The 23,510-nt window shown below is 42.7% G+C and overlaps 2 protein-coding genes across 2 annotated transcripts; one reads left to right on the top strand and one right to left on the bottom strand.

Annotated features, from left to right (window-relative positions):
• Positions 1-9,209: 9,209 nt before the first annotated feature.
• Positions 9,210-12,723, bottom strand: LOC102705161 (bZIP transcription factor 12-like). The gene is made up of 4 exons (XM_006655296.3): positions 11,835-12,723; positions 11,643-11,714; positions 10,497-10,526; positions 9,210-9,583 (listed from the first exon to the last, which is right to left on the bottom strand). The coding sequence occupies exons 1-4, from the start codon at positions 12,441-12,443 to the stop codon at positions 9,503-9,505; spliced, it is 792 nt and encodes a 263-aa protein (XP_006655359.3). The 5' UTR covers positions 12,444-12,723; the 3' UTR covers positions 9,210-9,502.
• A 2,478-nt stretch (positions 12,724-15,201) lies between these two features.
• Positions 15,202-19,522, top strand: LOC121054393 (protein YIP4b-like). Its single transcript, XM_040523811.1, has 4 exons — positions 15,202-15,861; positions 18,572-18,646; positions 18,761-19,035; positions 19,132-19,522. Exons 1-3 carry the CDS (start codon positions 15,340-15,342, stop codon positions 19,019-19,021), a joined length of 858 nt encoding a protein of 285 aa, XP_040379745.1. The 5' UTR covers positions 15,202-15,339; the 3' UTR covers positions 19,022-19,035; positions 19,132-19,522.
• The last annotated feature ends 3,988 nt before the right edge of the window (positions 19,523-23,510 follow it).

Below are 23,510 nucleotides of genomic sequence, written 5' to 3'. Positions count from 1 at the left end.
AATATGATTTATCCTCTTGCCTTTGATCGAGTCTGCTACAGCGTGTAGAACCTGTGCTCCGGAGCTGATATTGATTCGCAATGAGTGAAGTATCAATGGACCTGGACAGATTTCTAAAACTATGTAGGGTTTTATTTATAAGAATATCCTCCTGCAGGTGATTTTTTTTTCAAATTAGTCCATATTACACTCTCAAATGGAGTATTTAAGTTTTTAACATTGCTATAGTAATGGCGTTTAATAATTTACCACTCATGTGGAACCAAGGTATCGTAGGCATGTAGGATGATAAATTATTCAATGACAAATCCTTAAAAATTCTCTCTCAAACTATCAAATTGATCTTAAATAATCCCCTCAATTTTAAATTCACACATTTTAACACTCCCAAGTGTTAGACTAATGGTTTAAACTTTGTTGGTAATCATAAAAAAAACAAATAGAAAAGCAGTATGTTTAAACTTTTACACCTATGTTATGACTGGATTGGATGATGAGTGGTTAAAAGCAGGGTGCCTGCCTTATAATTAGCTTATAAGCGGGTTGACGGGCTGACCCATTTACACCTATTTAAAAGGCAACATCGAAGAATAGACAATAGTGAGAAAACTTGGAAAACAACTCTAAAATTAAATTTCAAAATCTAATTTTAAGTTATGGCTAGGAATCTTTAGAGTTATTTGTTTGGTTGCTAAAGTTGCCACACTTTGGAAAATGTACCAGGCATGCCCTAGTATATCTTACTAAAATGTGGCATGTCAGAGCAACTCCAATAGCTCCGCATCCTAACTTGTCATCTCTGTTTTTTTGGCAAATCGTAAAAAAATTACCTCCAACAGTTTGTCATCCGGGTTCCTAAATTTTTGCAAGTTGTCATATCCTCTCGTTTGCGCGTATATATGAGAGTCCGAATTTCACTTGGCATCCAGAAAATACGACGTTGGGTTTCTCTCGCGCCTCCACCCAGAAAATTCACGTGCTTCGTTGTTCTTTCCTGTGTGTCATCCCGTCGCTGCACGGCGGCCGAGGCGCCGCCGTCCAGCGTTCCGCCGTCGCCGCCCGGCATCCCGCAGCCGTCGGGTTCCGTTTCCGGCGCCGCCGACTGCTGCGCCCCGCGGCAGCTCGCCCACCGGCCGCACCGCCGCCCGTGCCCCCGCAGCTCCTGCTGTGCCCCCGGCCGTGCCTCGTCGGCGGCGCCAGCTACCCGCTCATGGACTGGGTCCTGGTCCGATGGTCCCCTACACACACCAGAACCTGACGTGGACGCAGCACGCCTTCAACAAGAAGGTGGACGAGCTCCGGCGCGTCGCCGTGGACGCATTCGCACTTCTCAAGGCGTGGTGAGCGTGCCTTCAGAAGGGCACAGAGGTGAAGCTCCAGGACCTCCCCGTCGTGCTCGGCGCCTGCTGCGTCCTGCACAACATCTGCGAGACGCGCGACGAGGTGCTCGACCCGGAGCTCCGATACGAGCTCGTCGACGACGAGACCTCGCCGGAGATACCCGTCCGCTCAGAGGCCGCCAAGCGTTCCAGGGACAACATCGCCCACAACCTCCTCCACCACGGCCTCGCCGGCACCACCTTCTTCTGACGATCCATTGATCGATCGGTCACACCGCCGCTGCTTCTTGATTGGTTTCGTATTATCATTCCCCCCTTGGTACAAAATTCGTATTTGGGCAGGTTTTGTTTTCAAAATCAAGACAAGATACATATAGTTCAATTTACAACAAGGACACAGAAAGACAGACATGATTGAATTCAAGAAATACTTGCAACATTTACATTGTTATCGTGTTATGTGAGAATGTCTGCAGCTTTATGCTTTGTCGTGAGAATGTCTGCAACTCTTCAATTCTTCGTCGGTGTTACGGAGTACTACTGTTAAACCAATTTGCTAATGTAAACTAAGTTAACGGCACGAGATGGCGTGGGCGGCAGCGCGGCGCGGCAAGGTTGGCCACGGGCGGAGCAGGCGGCGCGGCGCGGGCCACGGGCGGCGCGAGCGGCGGCGCAGCACGGGCGGCCACAGGCGACGCGGGCAAGGGCGTGGGGGGCGTGGCCGCGCGGGCAGGGGAGCGGGGACCCAGGCGGCGGCGCGGCGCAGCGCTAGAGGGCGGCACGGCATGACTGCTTCGGCTTGGACGACGAGAGCGACAACAGAGACGGCAACATGCGATCTCCTCATGTCAGCTACCAACTGTTTTGATGACTAAATCTGTTTTTTGGCAAGTAGAATTTGGATAATTGTTGGAGATAAAACAATTTTTCCTTTGTCATATTGTTTACAAAGTTACTAAAACAGTAGATTTAGGAAACATAATTTAGGTAACCGTTGGAGTTGCTCTCATAATCATGTCAATCAACCAAATCCTATCTAAAAAATATATATGGCACTGCTAAATTTTGGTACGGCGATCTTCGGTAGCCAATTAAACAAGCGTTTAGCTTTCCTTTCCATCATTTGCCTAAAAACTTAAATTTTAAAATTAGCTTCTAAATCGTGAATAACACGAACCTAAAACTTAAAACTTCGGAGGAATTTATCAGCCGTGGGCGATGGTTAGTGCTTGCGACCTTCATTGCACCTTGAGAAGCGCTGGGAGCGAAGATGGGCCGAGCACACGACGGCCCAGGAGATTCACGGCCCATGTAGAAACAAAGATGGGCTAAAACGGCCAGCCCACGTCGCACCGGGAGCCGGGCCGATCGTTGCGGTCCATATTCCCACATTGGGCAGACATGCAGCTGCCACGTGGCCTTTCCTTCTTGGGGAGTCGCGCCATGGCGCGGTCTCTCATCAAGAGGGCAGCAAGAGAGGGAGAGGCTGGCGGAGAGAGCGAGACGGAGAAGCACGGGCGAAGCTAGGGTTTTGGGGTCGTGTCGTCGCGGAGGAGGCCGCGATCCGTCGTGCCTCCGGAGCACCGCGGGGAGGTCCCCGATCCGATAAAGCCGGAGGGGCACCGCTTCGGCGGGCGGGAGGTTACTCGTCCGCTCCCCCCCCCCCCTCCCTCCTACATCTTTCGCTTGCTTGGATTTTTGCCGTGGCTTGATGCCTCTGATCCCTCTCGTTTTGTTTGGATTTTTTTTCCGTTGGCCCGATGATGACTGCGACCTAGAACCCTCGTGAATCGATGGATGGATGGATGGATGGATAGATAGATAGATCGGCTCGGATTTGGGGTCTAATGGTGGCGCCTGAAAATGGGCTAGTGCGGCGTTGGCTCCTCAATGATCTAGGCGCTGAAACATGCTCGGGGGAATCGGAGAGACATTGAAATGTGGGCCCTGCAGGAACATGGTTTCTGTTCCGATCAGATCAGATCGCTCTTTTTCTTTCTCTCTTTCTCTTCTTCCTCCTCTCCTCTTGCCACAATGCCACCGCTGCTGCGGTCGTCGTCGTCGTCGTCGTTGTTATTAAGCATCATCCTCTTACTACCATTCCCCTGAGACATGCTCCAGTGCCAGCTTTGAGGTCCGCAGTCCGCTGCATTAGCCTAAGATGGAAAAGAAAGTTTGTGAAACCTGAGGGCCATTTGGTAATACTGAGCGTTTGTTTGTTTTTTGTTTGGATGTTTTCGGTTTTGTTGCTTGCCTCTTTGACCCTTGGTGTTTACTTGATAGCGTGATGTAATGCTTAGTGCAGTGGTGGAGATTATGTGACGGAGTTGGTCCATTGTCGTGCAAACAGTATGTCGAAGGAGATGACGAGTGATTGATGTTCAGAACAGTTCACATCTCTCCACCGTATTAAGTGGTCCATTTTAGGATGACTTTTATTATGTATTCCCCCGTATTTTAATAGATGACACAATTGATTTTTTTTGCACATGGTTTGACCGCTTGTCTTTTTTTTTTTTTGCAAATATGTGAAAATTTAAGTTATAATTAAAATTTATTTAGTAATAAATCTCATCACAATAAAATAAATGATATTTATGTAAATTTTATAATAAGTTGAATGGTTAAACTTGTGCCAAGAAGATTAGTCGTGTCATCTATTAAAACACGGAGGGAGTATATTCCTTATTTCTTGTTGTTTTCCTTATTTCTTTTTATCATCTCCCATGTAATGGATGAATCTAGAGTCTGCAATAGTCATTATCTTGACTAATAGCAGGTTCATATTTCTTTTTTTTTTTACTATGTTCATTGGTAGTAGCATATATATAATGCATTGCCCCATGATGAAAACTTAATATGAAGACATGGCAAACGGTTTCCTCTTGCTCCTCCTCCTCCTCCTCTCCCTCCCTCCCTCAAGTCTTGTGTCAGCAGCAGCAGCAGCAGCAGCAGTTGGGAATTGTCATCAGATGGTCTGTTTGGAATGCAGGTGCCACTAAGTCTTAGCGGGCAGATCAGAGACCATGTATTTTGCCATTGCCATCAATGGAACACATCAATTAGACTTGAGGGCACAATATTTCCTATGCATGCACAAGTTATAAGTTAGATATTGTTTTTATTGTACTATTGCTGTCAACCCCAAACTTAAAAAATGGACAATTAATATCCTCTTAACTATAAAATCATTCCAACATTTATCATTGCCTAAAATTATCCTAGTGAAATGCCTTCAAGTGGTGCTGTTTAGTTGAGTTTGCAATGCTCATTTCATGCGCAAATAAAAATTTGGCATGCCCCTTGTGTCGTACTCAAATTCCACCTAGGCAGCAAAGAAACTGTTTATGTGGGTACAAATGTTGAATTCAGGTTTGGGTATGTCGGCTTGATGAGAGGATCTTTATCTGCATTCTTTTCTTCTGTGTATCACACAACTAATGTTTCATTTCCTTCAATATATTTTTGTTGTGGTTGGTGTAGGTTTGTCCTATTAACTGTTTATTGTGTTTCTACTCTCTGTGCCTTTCAGTTTGTTGCTTGGCCAGTTCATCTATGTCTTTTTTTCGCGGATAGCTTGATAGGCACTCAGCTTTTTACTGATGATGATTAGTAGATACTCTTACTATAAATCAGCTTGTGTTTGAGCTCCAAGTGATAAGTTAAACCCTTTCTAGGCTAGAGCTTCTTAGGGTTTGCACTTTGCAGATTCGAGGCCACCTTGGATTCAAAGGAAATTTATAGAAATTTTAGAGGATTTCGTTCCTTTAGGAATTTTTCCTACAGAGCCCTTTGAATCAAAGGAATGAACCTTATGAATTCCTATGGAATGTCTCTTCCCATACAAGTTTTGGAGGAAATTTAAGCCCCATTTGATTCAAAGGAAATTCATAAGAATTTTAGAGGATTTCATTCCTATAGGAATTTTCCTATAAAGCCCTTTGAATCAAAGGAATGAACCCTATGAAATCCTATAAAATTTCTATGGAATGCCTCTTCCCATACAAGTTTTGGAGGAAATTTAACAAGAGGTAGAACCTCATGGAAAAAATCCTATGAATCTTTATCTCTCCTCAAATTCTTGTGTTTTTCCCGTGGTTCAATCAAACGGCTATTCCTACGTTTTTCATGTGTTTTGCAATCCTCTATTTTACACTTACATTCCTGTTAGAATCCTATGTTTTTCCTATTCCTCCGTCTTTTCATTCCTGTGATTCAAAGGGGCTCTGATGATCAGTAGTTGATTTACCCTGGAACAATTTCATTTGCTATTTTTTCATTGCCGTGTTCAGCTTATGTTCAAGATTAGGCTGGAGGCTGCACATCGCTCCCTTTTCCCATCTCATCTGCCATTTGCTTGTTTCAATTTTGCCATGGCTTGATGCCACTGATCTCTCTCATTTTGCTTGTACCTGCCATTGGCCTAATGATGATTGTGACTGAGAGCCTCGTGAATTGACTGATTGATGGCTGGCTGGATAGATGGATCGAATTTTGAGCTCTAATGGGATCACCCTTTGCTAGGTTTGAGCTCCTGATAATGGCTTGTGTGGCGTTGGCTCAATGCTCTGGGCGCTGAAGCATGCTCGGGGATCTGAGACGTGGGCCTGCCAGGGCCATGGTCTCTGCTTCTTGCTCTCTTCTTTCTCTTCTTCTTCCTCCTTCCCTGTTGCCACCGCGGCGGCGGCGCTCGTCTTCGTCATGCATCATCATCATCACCATTTGCTATCCCCTTAGACATGCTCAGTGCCAGTCGTTGAGGCCCGCTGAATTAGCCTAAGATGGAATGCAAAGGTGTAAAATCTGAGGGCCATCTGGTAAATACAGACCATACAGTTTTTCGTTCGGATGTTTGGTTTCTTGCCTATCTGACTCTGCATTTACTTGGTAGTTGGTGTAATGCCCAGAGATTTATTACGTGATGGATTTGGTCTATTGTTGTGCAAACAGTATGTCCTTAATGGATCATTGTTGGAGATATTGAGTGATTTTTCTTCAAAACAGCTCCACATCTATTGTTTGCAGTTGCAAAATGCCTCAACATATTCTAGTATTAACTTCGTTTCATATTATAAGATGTTCTACCCTCCCTACATTCGTATGGATGCTAATGAATCTGGACACATATAAAACAAATTCATTGATCCATGGATGAATCTAGATAGGGTCAAAACATCTTATAATAAGGAACGGAGGGAGTAGTACATTGTCTCTCTTTTTTGTGGTACCTTATTTCGTTGAGTGCTTGTTTGATTTTCAAATTTGATGTCTGTCTCTTGTGCCATATTGAAATGCACAAGTACGTTTATGTCTTGAACCAGAGGTCATTAGGATCATACTGTGACATATGGAGTGGCCCGTTTTAGGAGAGTTTTGTATAACTTGTCTTATCTTGTTTTCCTTATTCTTTTATCATCTCCCACTTCCATATAATGGGATGAATCAAGAGACTGTGGTAGCCATAATCTTACTAGTAGCATGTTCATGTTTCTTTTTTTTCTTTTACTATGTTGCTTGGTAGTAGCATATCCATAATATATTGTCCAATGATGACAAGTGTACAAAGCACCTGGTAGGCATAAAATGCCATGCACATGCACAAGTTGTATGGTTTTATTGATATTCTTCTTATTCTACTATTGACCATCTTACCTCAACTTTACCATCAACCCAAAACTACAAAAATCGTGTGTTTAGCATCCTTACTATCAAAATCATTGTAACACACTGGCACACTGCATTGTCCAAAACCATGCTGGTGAAATGCGTACAATTGGGCATGTTTTTTAGTCAGCAATGCTCAGTTAGCACATAAATAAAAGTTTGGCATGGCCCCTCCATGCAGGAAAGGGACTATTTATGTTGGTACTAATGTTGAATGGTGACCATTTGTTGAGTTAACGAGCGATTTCTGGACTTGGTCAGAGTTGATGGGGCTAATAAAAATGGACTTGTTACCCTTTTTTTGTTTTCTGCAGGTTTGGGTATGTTGACTTGATTTGAGGCTCTTGATTTGCATTCATTTCTGTTATATCATTATTACTGTTTCACTTCCTTCAGTTTTTCATTTGTTCTGGATTGTGTAGGTTTGTTTTATTAACTGCTTATTTTGTGTTTCCACTCTCTAGTAGTACCTTCAGTAAAATAGAGGGTGCCATGCTTTGATTAGTTGATTGAAAGCCCAGTGATGAAACTTGATATACAGAGATGGTGTTAGCCTTCCTGGGAACTGCTGTATCCATCCATCCATCTCTCTCTCTCTCTCTCTCTCTCTCTCTCGACTCCCATGACTGTACATGTGCAGCTAGCTAGCTACTTAACCAGCATCCCGGGAAGTGGTTAAGGCCCTGTTTAGTTCCAAAAAATTTTCGCGTTTGAGGCTGTCTCGTGCACCATCAATGGATATTGTATATGTGAGTTCTGAGGGCATTCTTGTTCGTACCATGGTCATGTTTGCTGGTTATTTAAGATTGAGTCCACCCGTGGATTCTCTCTCTCTCTTGCTGCACTGGATGCTCCCTGTTTTCTTTATGTAAAAGTTTTGTACTCTCTCCGGTTCCTTAATACTCGTCGTTTTATATAACTCTAATGCTAACCCTTTAGAATTTTGAGTATGAATAAATTTTAAAATATTTACTTTAGAAGCATAGAGATTATATGTATAGATTAATTTTGAAAGGCATTTCAACAAAATTATATATTTATTAATAATATTATAGCGGTCTGGAGAGCGTGCTCTTGTCCGAAACAAGTATAATGAAACCGGAGGCAGTAATATCTGTTACTGTCTCGTTTTATATGTAAAAATTGATAAGCTTTGGCAGATAGTACAGCTAATCGTTTTCATGTCCATCCCGTTAATTGTTTCTTGAAGGGGTAAATTATATAGCATTGCAGTTGCAGAAGACTCCTGACGAAACTATGGTCTATGGAGCTCTGCCTGTGCATACGAAGTCATTCAGACGTATGACAGGAGTGGCGATTGACCTCAATCTGTGGAGTGCACCATGAAGCTTGTGCGTTCCTTTTTACGTCAGGGTGTTTTTACTGTATTGTTAATCAGGGATTTATACCATACTTATCTGAAAACAGCGTGGTAAGCAGTTTGAAAAATAAGTTCCTTTTATCGGCATATCCATCAATCCATGTATACCGACCATTGAAACTCATAGCGTAATTATCTTTAGACAGCTTTTCTACCCATTTATCAAGGAAAACAGGTGAATGGAATCGAGGCTATCGAGGGCTATCATAAACCCTGTATGTTTAGCGGAGCAATTTGTCATCAAAAAAGATTATAATTAGGGGTGACAGTGGTTGTCCTGCTGGTAATTTTAGGATTGATTCTAGTCTAATTGAATAAACGATATTAAAAATGGAACAGTTTATTTATTTGTACTAGGGACGGCTATGGATCACAAGCAGTTTAGTCGGTGCCCGTCCCTGTATATAATCCACTAATTTTTGGTTGATCTAAATACATATTAATACAAGAAGTACAATAAAGTTGTTCTTTAAGTTCTAAAAATTTGCTGCAAAAATTTTATGAATGCCAACGTGCTCCTACAATCTCTGATAAAACAGCTGGTACTGTCGCGCTCATGCTGTCCCTTTCCGGTTCTGAAATTTCCGTCACGCAACTTTCTAAATGGAAAGATGCTCTCTACTGTTTTGACAATCGACGAGTCGATCAAGCCCAATGATGTGACATGGCCGGCCCCGGATGACCCCATGTCCAAGCAAAGCAGCTCATAGACGACGCTGCTTTGTTTCTTCTCTTTGCAGAACAAAATTCAAGGCTTTTTCATCAGATGTGGAAAACACAGAAGCAGGCGACGTACAATTTAAAGAAAACACACACTCGGTGGATCAGATCTGTAACATTAATCTACCTTTCATGTAAACCGACTTATTTCTTGTTTGTACACACAGTTAGCCGCGTGAGCATGATGATAAATAAATAGCAGATCACAGACCAATTCTGAATGGCGTGACATTTTGATCACGCACAGCTACACCTTCTGATGGCATTTTTAAGATTTCATGTCACCTGAAAGCTTTGACTATTCTACCAAGCCGCCTGATACATCATCTACTGGAAACAGAAAACGGAAGAATCGCTGTAGCTGTAAGAGAACAATAACAACACAAGTTGGTTACTTCTACCATTCCATTGAGTTGGTTCTTCGAAGATCTTTTGGTGTTCTTTTCCTTATGACAACTGCAACGGCTTGTTCCTTCATCTGCATAAATACGTGTCATTTCTGAGAAATAAGCTAAAAAGGGCGTGTTTGCTTACAACTATTACATACATCAGCAGCAACTAAAAATCAACAGATTAGGCAACATTAATTTAAAAATTATCTAAAAAACATTAACTTAAAAACAAGACAGGCTGCAAAGTTATTAGGAGAAAATGTTGACTATGTCGTGGTTACACTAGTTATTTTAACACCTTAATACGCTTGGATTGCAAGGGCTGCAAAGTTGACATAGAAGATACGATACCAATTGTATTCTCATATACATGCAGAAAACACCATTCGCTCCCAACAACATAAAATGATAACATAGTAGGCTTATGCTTATAAGCCAATATAAAATTTTAAAACTTAACTTTTAAGTAGATTTTAGGGGTTTTTTAGCATAGTTTGTTTTACACATTTACTTTTAAAACGATAAGAACACGTATGCAAAAGTTTACCCACAAATTATTTATTAATGCTATATGCCGTTTCGTTAATACTTATTATACGCAAAACAATCAAGCTACGGAATTGTAGGACGGACCATTTTTAATATCAACACAATTTGCGTCCTGTATATCAAACACAATATAATAATTCCAAGTAAATTGACACAATGTGCAGATAACAATACAACTTTTGAATCACTGCATTTATTATTTAGTTTACCAAACACCAATGGAAATATTAAGCTTGTTAGTCCCTTTCAGGGAAAAAAAGATCTCTCTTTAAATGGCCAAGGGACCATCATTTCAATAAGGCAGAAAGAGCTATTGAACTCTGGCATTATTTGTGTGTGAATAAAATCAGGGAGCCACATTACGACTTTTTAAAGTGGAAACATATATCTCACTCAAGTTTCGAGTTCAAAAGATACAGATAAGCAACTATTGTTGACAGATAAACTAACCTCCTTAAGTCTCTTTTGATTTTTCTCCTCCTGCAATTCCAGTGTTGGCAAAGTTAGATAAACTGGATAGAGGTCCATATAGCCTAGCATAAGAGATCAAGGTAGATGACAAAATTGCATATTTTTAGCAATTTGCTGTTTATTAAATTCGTTGAAAGCATAGTGTATAACTTCTAGGGGCTATCCTGGTGATGGGACTACAAAGAAGCAAAATGGTCAGACTACGAAGAATGAAATAATGGAAAAATATATTTCTCACAAGAACATGAAAACTGTAAATACATCACATACTCGTGTACAGATAACACGAACACTGGGAAATGCACAATGCAGTGACTCTACCCAAAGTTCTTTGGTGGCCACATTTTATAACTTCATAATTATTTGTACCGAAAGAAAAGAAACTAGAAGAAATCTTCAAAATGCATTTAGGCCAACAAAAGTAATCTTGTATTCATTCAACAAACAAGTAGGAAAAAGTAGCAAAGACATAAACTAGGTTAGTAGGTCATAGTACTTATGTAAAATATTTCCCATACTTTGTACAGGTAATATTAATATGATACTAAAAAAACATATTCTGTTTGACCTGTGAATTTCCATGGATCAAATGTCACCCTATATACTGTGTAAACATTAACATTGCATTGCAACCACCTAGGATGGACGAGGATTATGGGGGTGGTTGTTTGGTTTTTTTTATGAAAAAAAAGGCAAATGGCATATTTGCAAACTAAAAATAGTTTGTGAAGAAAACTTTTATATACGTATTCTTAGCGATCTAAAAGCCAAGGCTAGAAAATAAACTACGGTGGAAAAACCTTAAAATCAGCTCAAATTTAAGTTTGAAAATTCAAAATTTGGCTTATAAGCATAAACAAAAGCGAAAAGATGGGGGTGTGTATGTTTTGATAATAACAGCATCCTGAATTTCTGTTCGAATGCCCCTGTTCCTTTTTCCCAATGTACCCTAGTGCTTTGCTGAAATAATCTAGTGTACTAAGAAGTGACGCAACATCAGTAAATTGCGACTAAAAAGTTCAGACATAACAATGCAGCAAACAAGCATAAGCTGTCAAAACGTGCGTATTCCATTCCAGGATTTCATAGGTGCATTTCCAAGCAAGCAGAAACAGGAAGCAACACCTGTTCTCTCAACAATTGTGCATGTTCCTCCTCAAGCTCTGTGACCTGCGCCTCCAGCTCTGCGATGTAAGCCTACATTGACAACAAAACGAAGGGAAAGCATCAGATTTTGAACTCAAGATGCGCAAAGCCAAACAGCCCAAAACCTGACAAAACGCATCAAATTCTCCCCACTGAAGCATCCAACATAACCTGTTTCCTCTCCCTGGACCTCGCCGCCGACTCGCGGTTCTTGATCATACGCTTCTGCCGTTGCATCGCCGCGCGGTCAGCTGGATCCATCAGCGCCCGCTTCCTCCCCCTCCCGGCGCCGCTGCCTCTTCCTCCTCCTCCTACCGTCCCCGCACCCTCCGCTCCATCAGGGAACCCCACAACTATATTGCCCTCCACGGCCGTTGCCCTAGGGTCGTCCTCCCTGGCCAGGAAATCCTCCAGCGTCATCTCAGGCCCGCCACCCCGGCCCGCAGCACCGGCCGGGGGAGCGGGAGCGGGAGCGGGAGCAGACAGCCCTCCCGAGGAAGAGATCTCCTTCCACACCTCCTCCGCTGTCCGCCGCGTGGCCACCTGCCCCACGGGGACCGCCGCCGCATCCGCCGCCGGGACATCGGCGCCGGCGCCCGGCGGCGGCGTCCCCTCGCCGTATATGTTGCGGAGGATGTCGTCCATGTTCATGGATCCGATGCCGCTGCTGCTCCTGAACCGCGCGAGATGGGTGCCGCCGGCAGCGGCAGGGGCCGCGGCCGCCGGAGGCGGCGGCGACGACGACGACGCGGCGGCCGCCATCACCCGCGACGACGCCATCGGCCGTCCCCCCAACTCCCCCCTCCTCCCCCTCCCGAGCTGTCCCGTCGCGGCTTGCTGGCCGGCCGGCCGGCTGGCTGTTCGGCCGCTCTCGCCGGCTCGGGATTTCAGTGGGCGGAGGCGGAGCGGCGGAAGGGAAGGGAGAGGGAGGCGGGGGAGGGAGGGTAGTTGGTTGGAGCTGGAAAGGAGAGGGAGCTCGAAGACACGAGGGAGGGGCAGCGAAGCGACGCGACGCGTGTGACGTGACGGGAGAGAGGGAGACCGCGAGCGAGCGAGTGACTGCGCCGTGCCCGTGCGTGTGCTGTGCGTTTGCGTGCGTCTTTGTGGGAGGAGGCGCGCGGCTCCGTCTCTCGGACCCCGGTCGCGGAGCGGAGGGGAGGGCGAGCCGTGGTACCGGGAGAAAATACCGGCGCATGGGGAGTTGCGGTTTAACGGTCTGGCGTGTGGAGTCACTCTCCGAGCCCTAGTAAAAAAACCACAGCTCCGGCCGTGGATTCATCGGTCGAACAAGACTGCGTCCTGTGAAAATATAAGATCCAATTCAGAACACTAAGTGGAGGCCTAATATCCAGTATCAAAATAGTACTAAAAGAAAAAAAAGTTAATGGCAAATATCAATCAATATATTATTTATATCACACAGTATAGTAGCGTAACTAAGAATTACCTATTGTATAACAATCACTTGAAAATGATATTCTTTTAACATTCTTTGTAATGAAATCTTCAGTGATATATTCATAATCAATCTTTCCAGCATGCCACTCTCAGGTGCTATTGATGTCAATGCGTTAAGTCTTTCTTATATCATTGTAGTTTGTAAATAGGTCTTCAATAGCTTCAATTCAGAAAAGCTCCGCTCTAGCGATGCAACGGTCACTGGAACGGTCAATGAATTATGTCTGCAATGGTTGCATTAGGAAAATACTCATATCGCTTCAAGAAATTTAGAATTTTGACCGAGCCTTTATTTTCTTGTAGAATAAAATCTTGAAGAACTAAACTATTTTATATACTTAGTAACAAGACATTTTAGGCTGATTTCTAATATAAAAAGACCCAAAATTATTATATATACTTAGTATACTTTATAAATCTTTGTGCCCATGTTTTTTGGGGCCATGTTCAGTCGCCCAGCCTAGTCCACACGGGCCGAGGGACACCCCTGACTGCTGGTTTATATGTATTAATATTTTAATTTATATTATGTTATTTCTAATATACAATTATCATAAATTGATAAAGTAGGTATAATAACCTAATAAATTCATAATACAGTACTGCTATATGATAAATTAAAAAATCGAGGCATTCAAATTTTTTGTCACTGCTGCAGTGTTATCTTTATATATTTATCACTCGATGTATCTACGACATGTGGGTCCATAATTAAATGACAAATCTAATGGTGGCAAATAATTAAATATCTCCAAAAACCTATTCAATTATAAAAAACTACCAGTTCACTGAAAAACTAGCTGGTTCACTGGTTTTTTATCGGTTTCATTTGCAGGGGTGGTCTTTGAGCAGAATCAAATTGTCAAGATTGTCGGTTCTAGTTTTTTTTGGTTTAATCGCCAGTTCAGTCGATGTTGTGTACTATGCTCTAAGCTCGTATGGATTTACACCCTCTGACATAATGCTAATGTTATTACAATCACTGGCACGCAGAACTATAGGAGAGTAAGATCCACATGTTAGTAACCGTAACGACATTACTATAATGATAAAGGATTTGTATGCAGCTTGTGCTGATGGACATGGTGGCAAAATTTTATGAGTTAGGATCAGCCCTAGCTGCAGCTGCCACTGCAACCTCAACAATTCTTAAGAGCACAAACGGTACATAATGGTATTCGTATAATTAAATAAATTATCACGTGGAGTAAAAGGTGTTGTGGCAAGTGAGTAAATAAATAAAGAAAAGAAGACTATGAGAGCAAGTTTTATAATAAAGGTAGATGTCACATCTAATTTTGTTCATTCAAGCAATTCATTATTTAAAAGGAGATATATACAACACACCATCTCCATGCTATCTTTAGCATGCTAATTTCAACATTTGATTAGACAATCTACTCTTTCTATCTTTTTTTTCTCAGAGATAACATCGAATGCTGGAAAAATAATTCTGCTAAAAAGCAATCTTACCCCAACAATGGTGATAACTTGTCAAAAATAAACATATCTGATAATAGACAACAAATCGTGACAAGGTATGACCGGTAACCAAACAACGATGACCATAGTTTATTTTTAGCCTCATTATTTCGTTGAAATTCAATATAAACAAAATAACTTATTAAAGATTAAACGCTATTTATATGTAAAACATTTCTATGAGTGTAGTTAAGTAATATAAAAACAAAGGATATAACTATGCTGAAAAAACTCTTAAAATCAACTGTAATTTAATTTTTAAAATTTATTTTTCTTATAAGTATAAGTACGTAAGCATAGACGGAGAGATAAATTTGTATGGCACTGTTCTCTTGCCAAGCTGTTTTAAACAGTGTGGAGAAAAGTTTTAGGTATAGCTATAAGTTTAGAACTATTTATTTTACAAATAAAATTCAGAAATTTTTAAAAATAAAAAAAAATCTGGTCATGTCGCGCAGTCGCGGGAACGGGAAGTACACGGGGGCCGGGGCCCGGGGGGCGTGCACGGAGCCGCACCGCACCGGAACCGTGAGCCACGCCGCGTGGTTCCACTTCGGTGCCGAGTCACGACTCACGAGCCCACTAGCGATCAGGTCGCACCGCACTAGGACCGCACGCACCACCATTTCCTCCCTCGCTCTTCCCGGCCGCCGCGAGACGAGAACGAGATCACGGTGTATCGCCGCCGGCGGCCCGACCGCCCGAGCGGTGAACCCTAGCCACCGCGGCGCCCGCCATGTCGCACTCGAACCCCCACGGCGACACCATCCCGCTCCACCCCTCGTCGGCGCAGTCCGACATGGACGAGATCGAGAGCCTCATCCACGCCGCCCCCTCCGCGGCGGCCGTGCTCCCCGCGCGGCCCCCGTCGCCTCCGCGCGCCTCCATCCCGGTCTCCAGCTCGCCTCCCTTGCTCCCTCCAGCCGGATCCAGGCTGCCGACGCCGACGCCGCCGCAGCTCACCCCGTTCACCTCCTCCGTGGCATCGTCGTCCTCTCCGCCGCTCCCCTCCGGCTCCGTCTCCGTCCCCATCGCCGCCGACGGGTTCGGCCCGGCGCCCAACACGCTCACCGAGCCCGTCTGGGACACCGTCAAGCGCGACCTCTCTCGCATCGTCAGCAACCTCAAGCTCGTCGTCTTCCCAAACCCTTTCCGCGAGGACCCAGGGAAGGCGCTACGCGATTGGGATCTCTGGGGTCCCTTCTTCTTCATCGTCTTCCTTGGCCTCACCCTCTCCTGGTCCGCCTCCGTCAAGAAGGTACCCGCTGCATCTGGGTTTGTTTTTCTGCATTGGTTTGGCCATGTGAAATCCAATTTCTCTACATGTTCAATTAGATTTAGTTGGGCTGCAACTCTTCAATCTCAAAATCTCAAATGCTATGTAAACCTTAAGAGCACATTAACCTACTAGATTTTTTCTCTACATGTTAAACCAGCAAACTAACATTGATCATGTGAAAATACATCAACACATTGGCCGTGCTAGTAATCAATTTAGAGGGATTGGAGCACCCTACTAGAATTTTTAATGCCTCATTAACCCAATGATTGCTTACATCTTGCAGATAGCGGGTGCTGTAGCAGGCGTTAAATACCAATACCGGAATTCAAAAAATAACCATAAATTATATTATATATCAATACCAACATCAAATTTACATGCTTAACTGCTCAAACATTTCATAGTAGAAAAATAAAATGATATAAAGTAGTCACACGACGTCAAGTTCTCATATTAAGCACAATAGCAGTCCAACACTCCAACAATGTCTATAGTGGATTGGTATAGCGGTCGGTAAGCACTATAGTGGCTTCAAGTTCCAATCCATTATTTTTGGTCCACTATCTTGTAGCAGTAGCTGTAGAGGTCCGCCTACTCCTATAGCGGCCGCTATTAATGTTATTTATCACCTTGCTTCTTCCATGACATCTCATGTGAAATTGTGAACACAATGATCTCTGTATGTCTGTCACTCTTAAGCATCTTATCTTCTGTGGAGGTTAACTTATTAGATGCATCGGTAATGTGTCTGGTTGTGTCGATTTCTTCTCAAATTGTTAATGATAGTGGAAGGCTAACTTGGTCTCTCACTATCTTGTACAGCTGTAATGTAGCTGCAGCATAAGACAACACATCTTTAAGCAAATATACCAAACAACTCATATCTTGCTAGATCTTTGGCGGTGAAGAAGATAAATTCCTATATCTTTAGTGTATTGTTAAAAGGATGGATTGGCATACACTTTATTTCTAGTATGGGTGTTACAAACATGTTTTACATGAAAAAAAGTTATTGCAAAGCACATTTTTTATGCATCAGTTTGCATAGGAGAGCACAATCATCACTGTTATTATGAGACCAAGAGCTAATTTGATTTTTGATGTCCTAAGGTGCAACTCAAATCTAGTTTGCCTATCCAAACGTGATGAGTATAGAGTAAAAAACAACCGTCTCCGTTTATGTCAGGAGTTGGCACTATCCATGCTATTTCTACTTTATATTCTAATAATCCCTGTTTGAACATCTTCTCCATAAATGCTGCCTGTAACATAATGTATGTACTGAAACCACTCATAGTCTGATGAACCATAGTGATTATGCATTTAAGTTGGCTGCTGGAAAGACACCTAACCTGGCTAGGCAGGCCTATCTAATCCTCTTAGAGACTGCTGGTGCCTAGCAAACCGGGCTGGCAAATATTGCAACTGCAGGATGTTCTTAGCACATTGGTGCCACCCAGTGTAGCAAAAAAGTCCGAACTAACCACTTATATGACCGTATATACAGATACGGCAGCAAGAAAAAGAAGTGCTGACCAATCGGAACGTTATCTGTAATATGCAACGTTCAATTGACTTCTTATCTGTTTAACTTTAATCAGTTATTTTCCAAATGATTAAACTGGTTGTTTACTGTAATTAAACCCTATTACCATTTTTCAAGAGGTTAGCTGCTCATTAACAGTCACTTAATTGTTCAATTATATGAATTAGTGACATAATAATAGTCATATTTCATAGGGTACAGCCATAAGAATTCTACTACATAACCATAACAATTATCAGTATATAGTGCTTTTATTTTGAACGTCTAATGCCTGTATAATTTTCACTAGGCATCTGTATTCCAATTAATCGTTTAATGGTACACTATCCATTTGAACCTCAATTTCCTGTTTTTTTACAACTCTGGTGCCACATAGGACCATGTTTGGAACACTGGATGAAAGTAGAATTCACATAGCCTATGAAATATGACCATAAGAATTCACATAACCATAAGAATTCTATGGTTAATCATAGAATTCACATGACCATAAGAATTCACATAACCATAAGAATTCTACTACATAACCATAAGGATTCTATGATTAACACATGCTTTGAGCTCTTATTTTTCACATAGCCTTTCCAACCTTGTGCATTGATTAGAAGTGCACATCTTTTTTCCGTGGCCATTTGTCTGATTCAGGGACACATTTTTGGTTTGGCCAGATTGTAATTTATACCAAGTTCTTATGCAAAGTCTGTGTTGACAAGCAGTATGAGAGGGCGAGCTGTTGAAAAATTGCGTATGTAACAGTTCCATGAGTAAAAAAAGAAAAGAAAAGAAAAGAAAAGTCCCATTAGGATGAAGCAGTCTCCTTTTACTATAGCATTTTTTAGTTTTGAATGTTCTTATTAGGCTATTAGAGTTTTAATGTATTTCTGTTGAAAAATTGTGGATGCAGTAGAAGAACTATTTTTTAGTAACTTGAGCATTTGAGTGCTAGTGCAAAGTTCCATGGGTAACACAGAAAGCACATCCATTAGAAGGAAATAGCTTCCTTTCACCCTACACTTTATAGTTCGTGGATGGTATTATGGGGATATTCACAGTTCAAAATTTCCTTAGGGTGCTGTTTTACTTCTTTGTAAGACATGATATTGCTCACTGATTCTGATGATTTGCTTTTGCTTTTTGTAGTCTGAAGTATTTGCTGTTGCTTTTGCTGTACTAGCTGCTGGTGCCATAATTCTCACACTGAATGTGCTGCTGCTGGTATTCTCTCTTTCTCTCTCTCTCTCTCTCTCTCATGTACTTGTGAATTCTCAAATCCCTGCATAACCAGCTGATAACTAATTCCTTGGCAATAACTACAATATTCCACTGTAGGGTGGGCATATCAACTTCTTTCAAAGCCTAAGTCTTCTTGGTTACTGCTTGTTCCCATTGGATGTTGGAGCTTTGATTTGCATGCTGAAGGATAATGCCATACTGAAGATTATCGCAGTAGTGGTTACATTAGCTTGGAGCTCCTGGGCTGCGTATCCTTTCATGAGCGCTGCTGTTAACCCAAGGAGAAAGGCGTTGGCGCTATATCCTGTCTTCCTTATGTACGTCTCTGTTGGGTTCCTCATCATCGCAATAGATTAAGCACCGAACAGCCGGTATGCTTCTAATCCCGAGTCTTTTTCTCTGTTTGACCATCGGAATTCATACATAACTAACACACTCCTATTGTTGCTGCTGCTGATTTGTTCAAGCTATCATTTTGCCCTTCTTTCTATAAGCAGAAGTTGTAAGGCTGTAGAATAACAGAATGTAGTAGAATATAGTAAATGTTGTAAAGGCACCTCATGTTTTCACAATCTAGATAATTTGTAGACTGTTAAATTGGCCTGTGCACTGTGTTTTGGTGCCTACCATATCTGCGGTGCTGCCACGGCCCTTTTATCCTGTATTCTAGTTAGTAGTTTGCCAGTTGGTGGTAACTAAACCTCTCCTCGTCTACTTGTTGGCTGATTAGTGATTAGTCAGTCAAAATTTGAATTTTGAAACCTAATTTTAGAATTGAAAGTTTTTCTGTTCATAGTCCATTTTCTTGCATTGTATTTTAAACCGCAAATAATACATGTATAAAAGTTTTACCCATAAATTTTGATGGCCTCATTATTATTTCAACCAACCATAGCGGGGAGCTTCCCTGAAAACAGCAGTACAACGTAAGGGGTGTTTGGTTGATTGCTTCACTTTGCCACGCCATACTTAAGTCATGCCACAGTTCTTTAGGCGTGTGCTTGTTTCAATGCCCCAGTTATATCATGCCATACTTTTCTATCCTTAGGCTCCACATGTCATACTCAGATAACTTGAGCTAACATTGTTACACTTGTGGCTAACTATTTCTTGGTCATACTTTTGCCACATGCCACAACTTGCCTAAGCTTAGTTATGGCAAGCTTAGGCATCAACCAAATAACCCCTACATGACTGCTTCCTGGAAGTTTTGGTTGATGCATCTGGATCATTGCGTATAGGGTCAAAAAGGCCAAAAATATGGCAAATCCAGTTTCTGCTATGGCGAAACAGCCGCATAAATCGCCAAATGTCACAATTGGTGAATGAATTGATTGGTCGCATATGATCTACCGCATTGCTTCTAGTCCACTGGGGCGATTGATGTGCACTTTCTCGTCGTCTCCACCCTGCACAGTGTCGCCTGCTGGTGACTTTTGACTTGCTTCAAGACATATAGCAGAGACGAGCTATGCAGTATCAGGCACTACAGGTCCCAGGTGAGAGTGCTCTATTTCAAATACACGGCAACGCGTCAAATGGATCATATACAGTACACGACTATGACAAATACTTTAGCCTGGGAGACCAAGACCTATTCGTTTGCCGTCACTGCCAACCAAAATCTCTCTCCGTTCAAGGTCAATGCAGTAGTCTATTTACGTGCTCCTCCGTCCATCGCTAGCAGCCGACACAATGCGCGTGCTAATCGAACCAAATTGAACATATAAGAATTCAAACTCGACGAATTCCGTTGAATTCGTGATGTTTTTACACGCTGGTGGTTTCCATGCCTGTAATAATCAATTGGATCAGTCAAGGCTTCAGAGAGCAGTTTGCCAAGTCATTTAGTATTAAACCAAACTTAGCCAAGACAAATACAGAAATACTGAACTAAGGTCATATTTAGTTGGGGAAAATTTTTAGGTTTGGTTATCATGTCAGATATATGAACACATATTTAAAGTATTAAACGTAGTCTAATAACAAAATAGATTTCATCAGGAAACTGCGTGAGACAAATTTATTAAGCCTAATTAATCCATTATTAGCAAATGTTTACTGTAGCATCATATTATCAAATTACGACGCAATTAGGCCTAAAAGATCTGTCTCGTAAATTACACGCAATCTGTTTAATTGTTTTTTCTATATTTAATACTTCATATACCTGTCAAACATTTGATGTAGCAAAAAATTTTGTTTTTGAAACTAAACAGGGCATAATTCTACTAGTGCCAAGCAAAAGCTAAAACGAGACAGGCTAAGGCAAGGTAAGGCAACAGGACGAGTCTTCGTCTCCTTCCTGTCACCTTCGAAGTCTTTCCTTGGCACCTCTTCCTCCCTGATCGATCGATCTATCTCGCCGGTACGCGGCGGAGCCCCTATATTTAAGCTTCTGGCTGGCCGCGCCACGCCATCCACGGCTATTTCTTGTGGTCGCGGTGGCTCTTTCGTCTCGCTCTCTCTCCGGTATCGGGTATGTTCTTGGAGGTTGATGTCATGGCCGGCGCGACGGAACTGGACATGGAGGCGGCGGAGCAGCTGATCCAGCTGAGCGGTTGCTGCAGCGGCGACGGGGGCGGCGAGTCGGAGAGCAGGAGCATGGACAGCGTGAGAGAGAAGCGCTGCAAGAAGGAGGCGGCCGGCCGCAAGGAGGGGGATAAAGATCAGGCGGCGGCCGTGGAGAGCTGCAGCAGAAAGAGAGCCGCCGCTGCCGGGGAGGAGGAGGTCGACGCCGGCGAGGTGGTCATCGGCGGGGAGGCGAGGAGGAGGCCGAGGTTCCGGTCGCTGGCGGCGGTATACAGGGAGGCGAGGAGGAGACCGGGCGACGGCGTCGTCGTCAGGTGCCGCGCCGCCGGGGTGGCCGAGGAGGATGGCGACAGGACGGCGGCGGCGGCGGCGAACTACGCGGCGGCCGGCAAGGGGAGGTGATCGGGCGGCTCAAGTAGCCAATAGGTGACATGAGTGATTCGCATCGTTGATCAATACTGCATCTATCAATCCATGCAGTCGTTAGAGGTATGCAAGAATCAAGATGGTAGATTTACAGTAGTAGATAGCAATCTTTTTTCTTTTTCTTTCTTCTTTTTGTAAAAATGGATGCTAGCTATACTCTAGCCTTGTCGAGAGATCGGTTAATTTGTTTCTTGTTTGCAAGGACAAGATCATCGCGGATCTTAATCTGCATCGCATTCATAGTCATAGATCTGGTTACCAAACAAGTTGATGCATGCTTGCGACGATGCGAAGTTTAAGCTAACGGAGATCTCAATCGAATTCTCGATCGTGGCTAAGCTCTGGGGTTAGATCGACAGAGGCGAAAAGAGGGCCCATAGACTCGATTTTCCTGGTTGAATGGGACGTACACGAAATGCACTCTGTTCGTTCACAAACGTAAGTAAATACACGCGCACACGTTAGGGTAGCTCGTAGCACACATGCTGACATGCATGCTGTGCGAACACACGCCAGAAGTTTCAACCTTAAGGCCTTAAGGGGGATTTGATTTGTTGATTTGTTCCATCAAAACTCAAAATGTGTTATATGGTCTTCACATGAGAAAGTTCTCTAAGAAAAAGTTAGATGCAACGACAGATGTGTTACATTGGAACTTGGAGGTTGGGTTGAAAACTGTTTGGAACTGTTTAGAATGGAGAAAAATGAAGATCGAACACTTGGAGGCAGGGGTCATGGTTTGTCTTTTTTAGGGAAATAATCAAATGATATATTTATAAACGAAAAATAATTTATGAATAATCTTTTATATATGTGTCTTACCAATCTAAAAGCAAAGACGGGAAAATAAACGACGGTAAAAAGGACCCTAAAATTACTTCAAATTTAAGATTGAAAATTTAAATTTTAGTATATAACCATAAATAGAAGCAAAAAGATGAGGATATTGATCTATTAAATTAGAACAAAAGAAAATATATAGTGTGTAACTGTGTATACAATAGATGGAAAAGTACTATGAGACACATACCCTTAGCACACTCACTCAAATGCAATTTGTATGCTATAACATTGTATCTAGGAGGTACAACTAATGGTAAATTCAAAGGCGAAGCATGCATTATTTTTTGTCAAAAAAGTGGTAGCCATGTTCCACCAATGAGGGCAACAAGCACTATAGCATATGCATTGCTCTAGATGGGTGGATCAAGTGGCACTTCAAATCCTATCGCCGCATCCTCTCTCTACTTCTTCCACACCTTTACCATCGCTTGAATAGCATTAGACCGATGGTAGTAAGGACGACGGTGGGTGGCCATTCCATCCCTTCCTAGGAGTAACGAGGACGGTGGAGGCTTGAAACAACAAATGGTGGTGAGGCTAGGAGTTGGGTCACAGCTCGCGGCGCTCGAAAGACGAAACCACAACCACCGAGGTCAGATCTGCCCGGTGGGAGTCTAATGCTGATGGTGGTTGCCGTTGCTGTTGCAATGATGTGTCAGTGTGAAACAACTACAACGCTGGCTCAGCCTCAACACCCGAATGACGGGAGGACGATGACAACGGCTGGCGGCATTTGTGGCTAAGTGATCTGAGAACGACCAACAACGTGGGGGAGCTGGAGGAGGCCAAGGCGCGGTGTGACTCAGTGTTACTAGCCCTCTAGATATGACTATGGCCGCGTTCGTTTCATGCTGATAAGATAACTTATCCCCGGCACGAAAAACGTAGTAATATATTAGTACATGATTAATTAATTATTAATTACTAAAAAAATATAAAATAGATTAATATGATTTTTTAAAATAACTTTCCTATAGAAATTTTTTGCAAAAAAATACACCGTTTAGCAGTTTAGAAAACGTGCGCGCGGAAAACGAGGGAGGTA

Source organism: Oryza brachyantha, chromosome 5 (assembly GCF_000231095.2).
Source record: "Oryza brachyantha chromosome 5, ObraRS2, whole genome shotgun sequence".
In the NCBI taxonomy this organism is placed as follows: Eukaryota; Viridiplantae; Streptophyta; class Magnoliopsida; order Poales; family Poaceae; genus Oryza; species Oryza brachyantha.
This window is presented reverse-complemented; position numbering and strand designations above follow the sequence as displayed.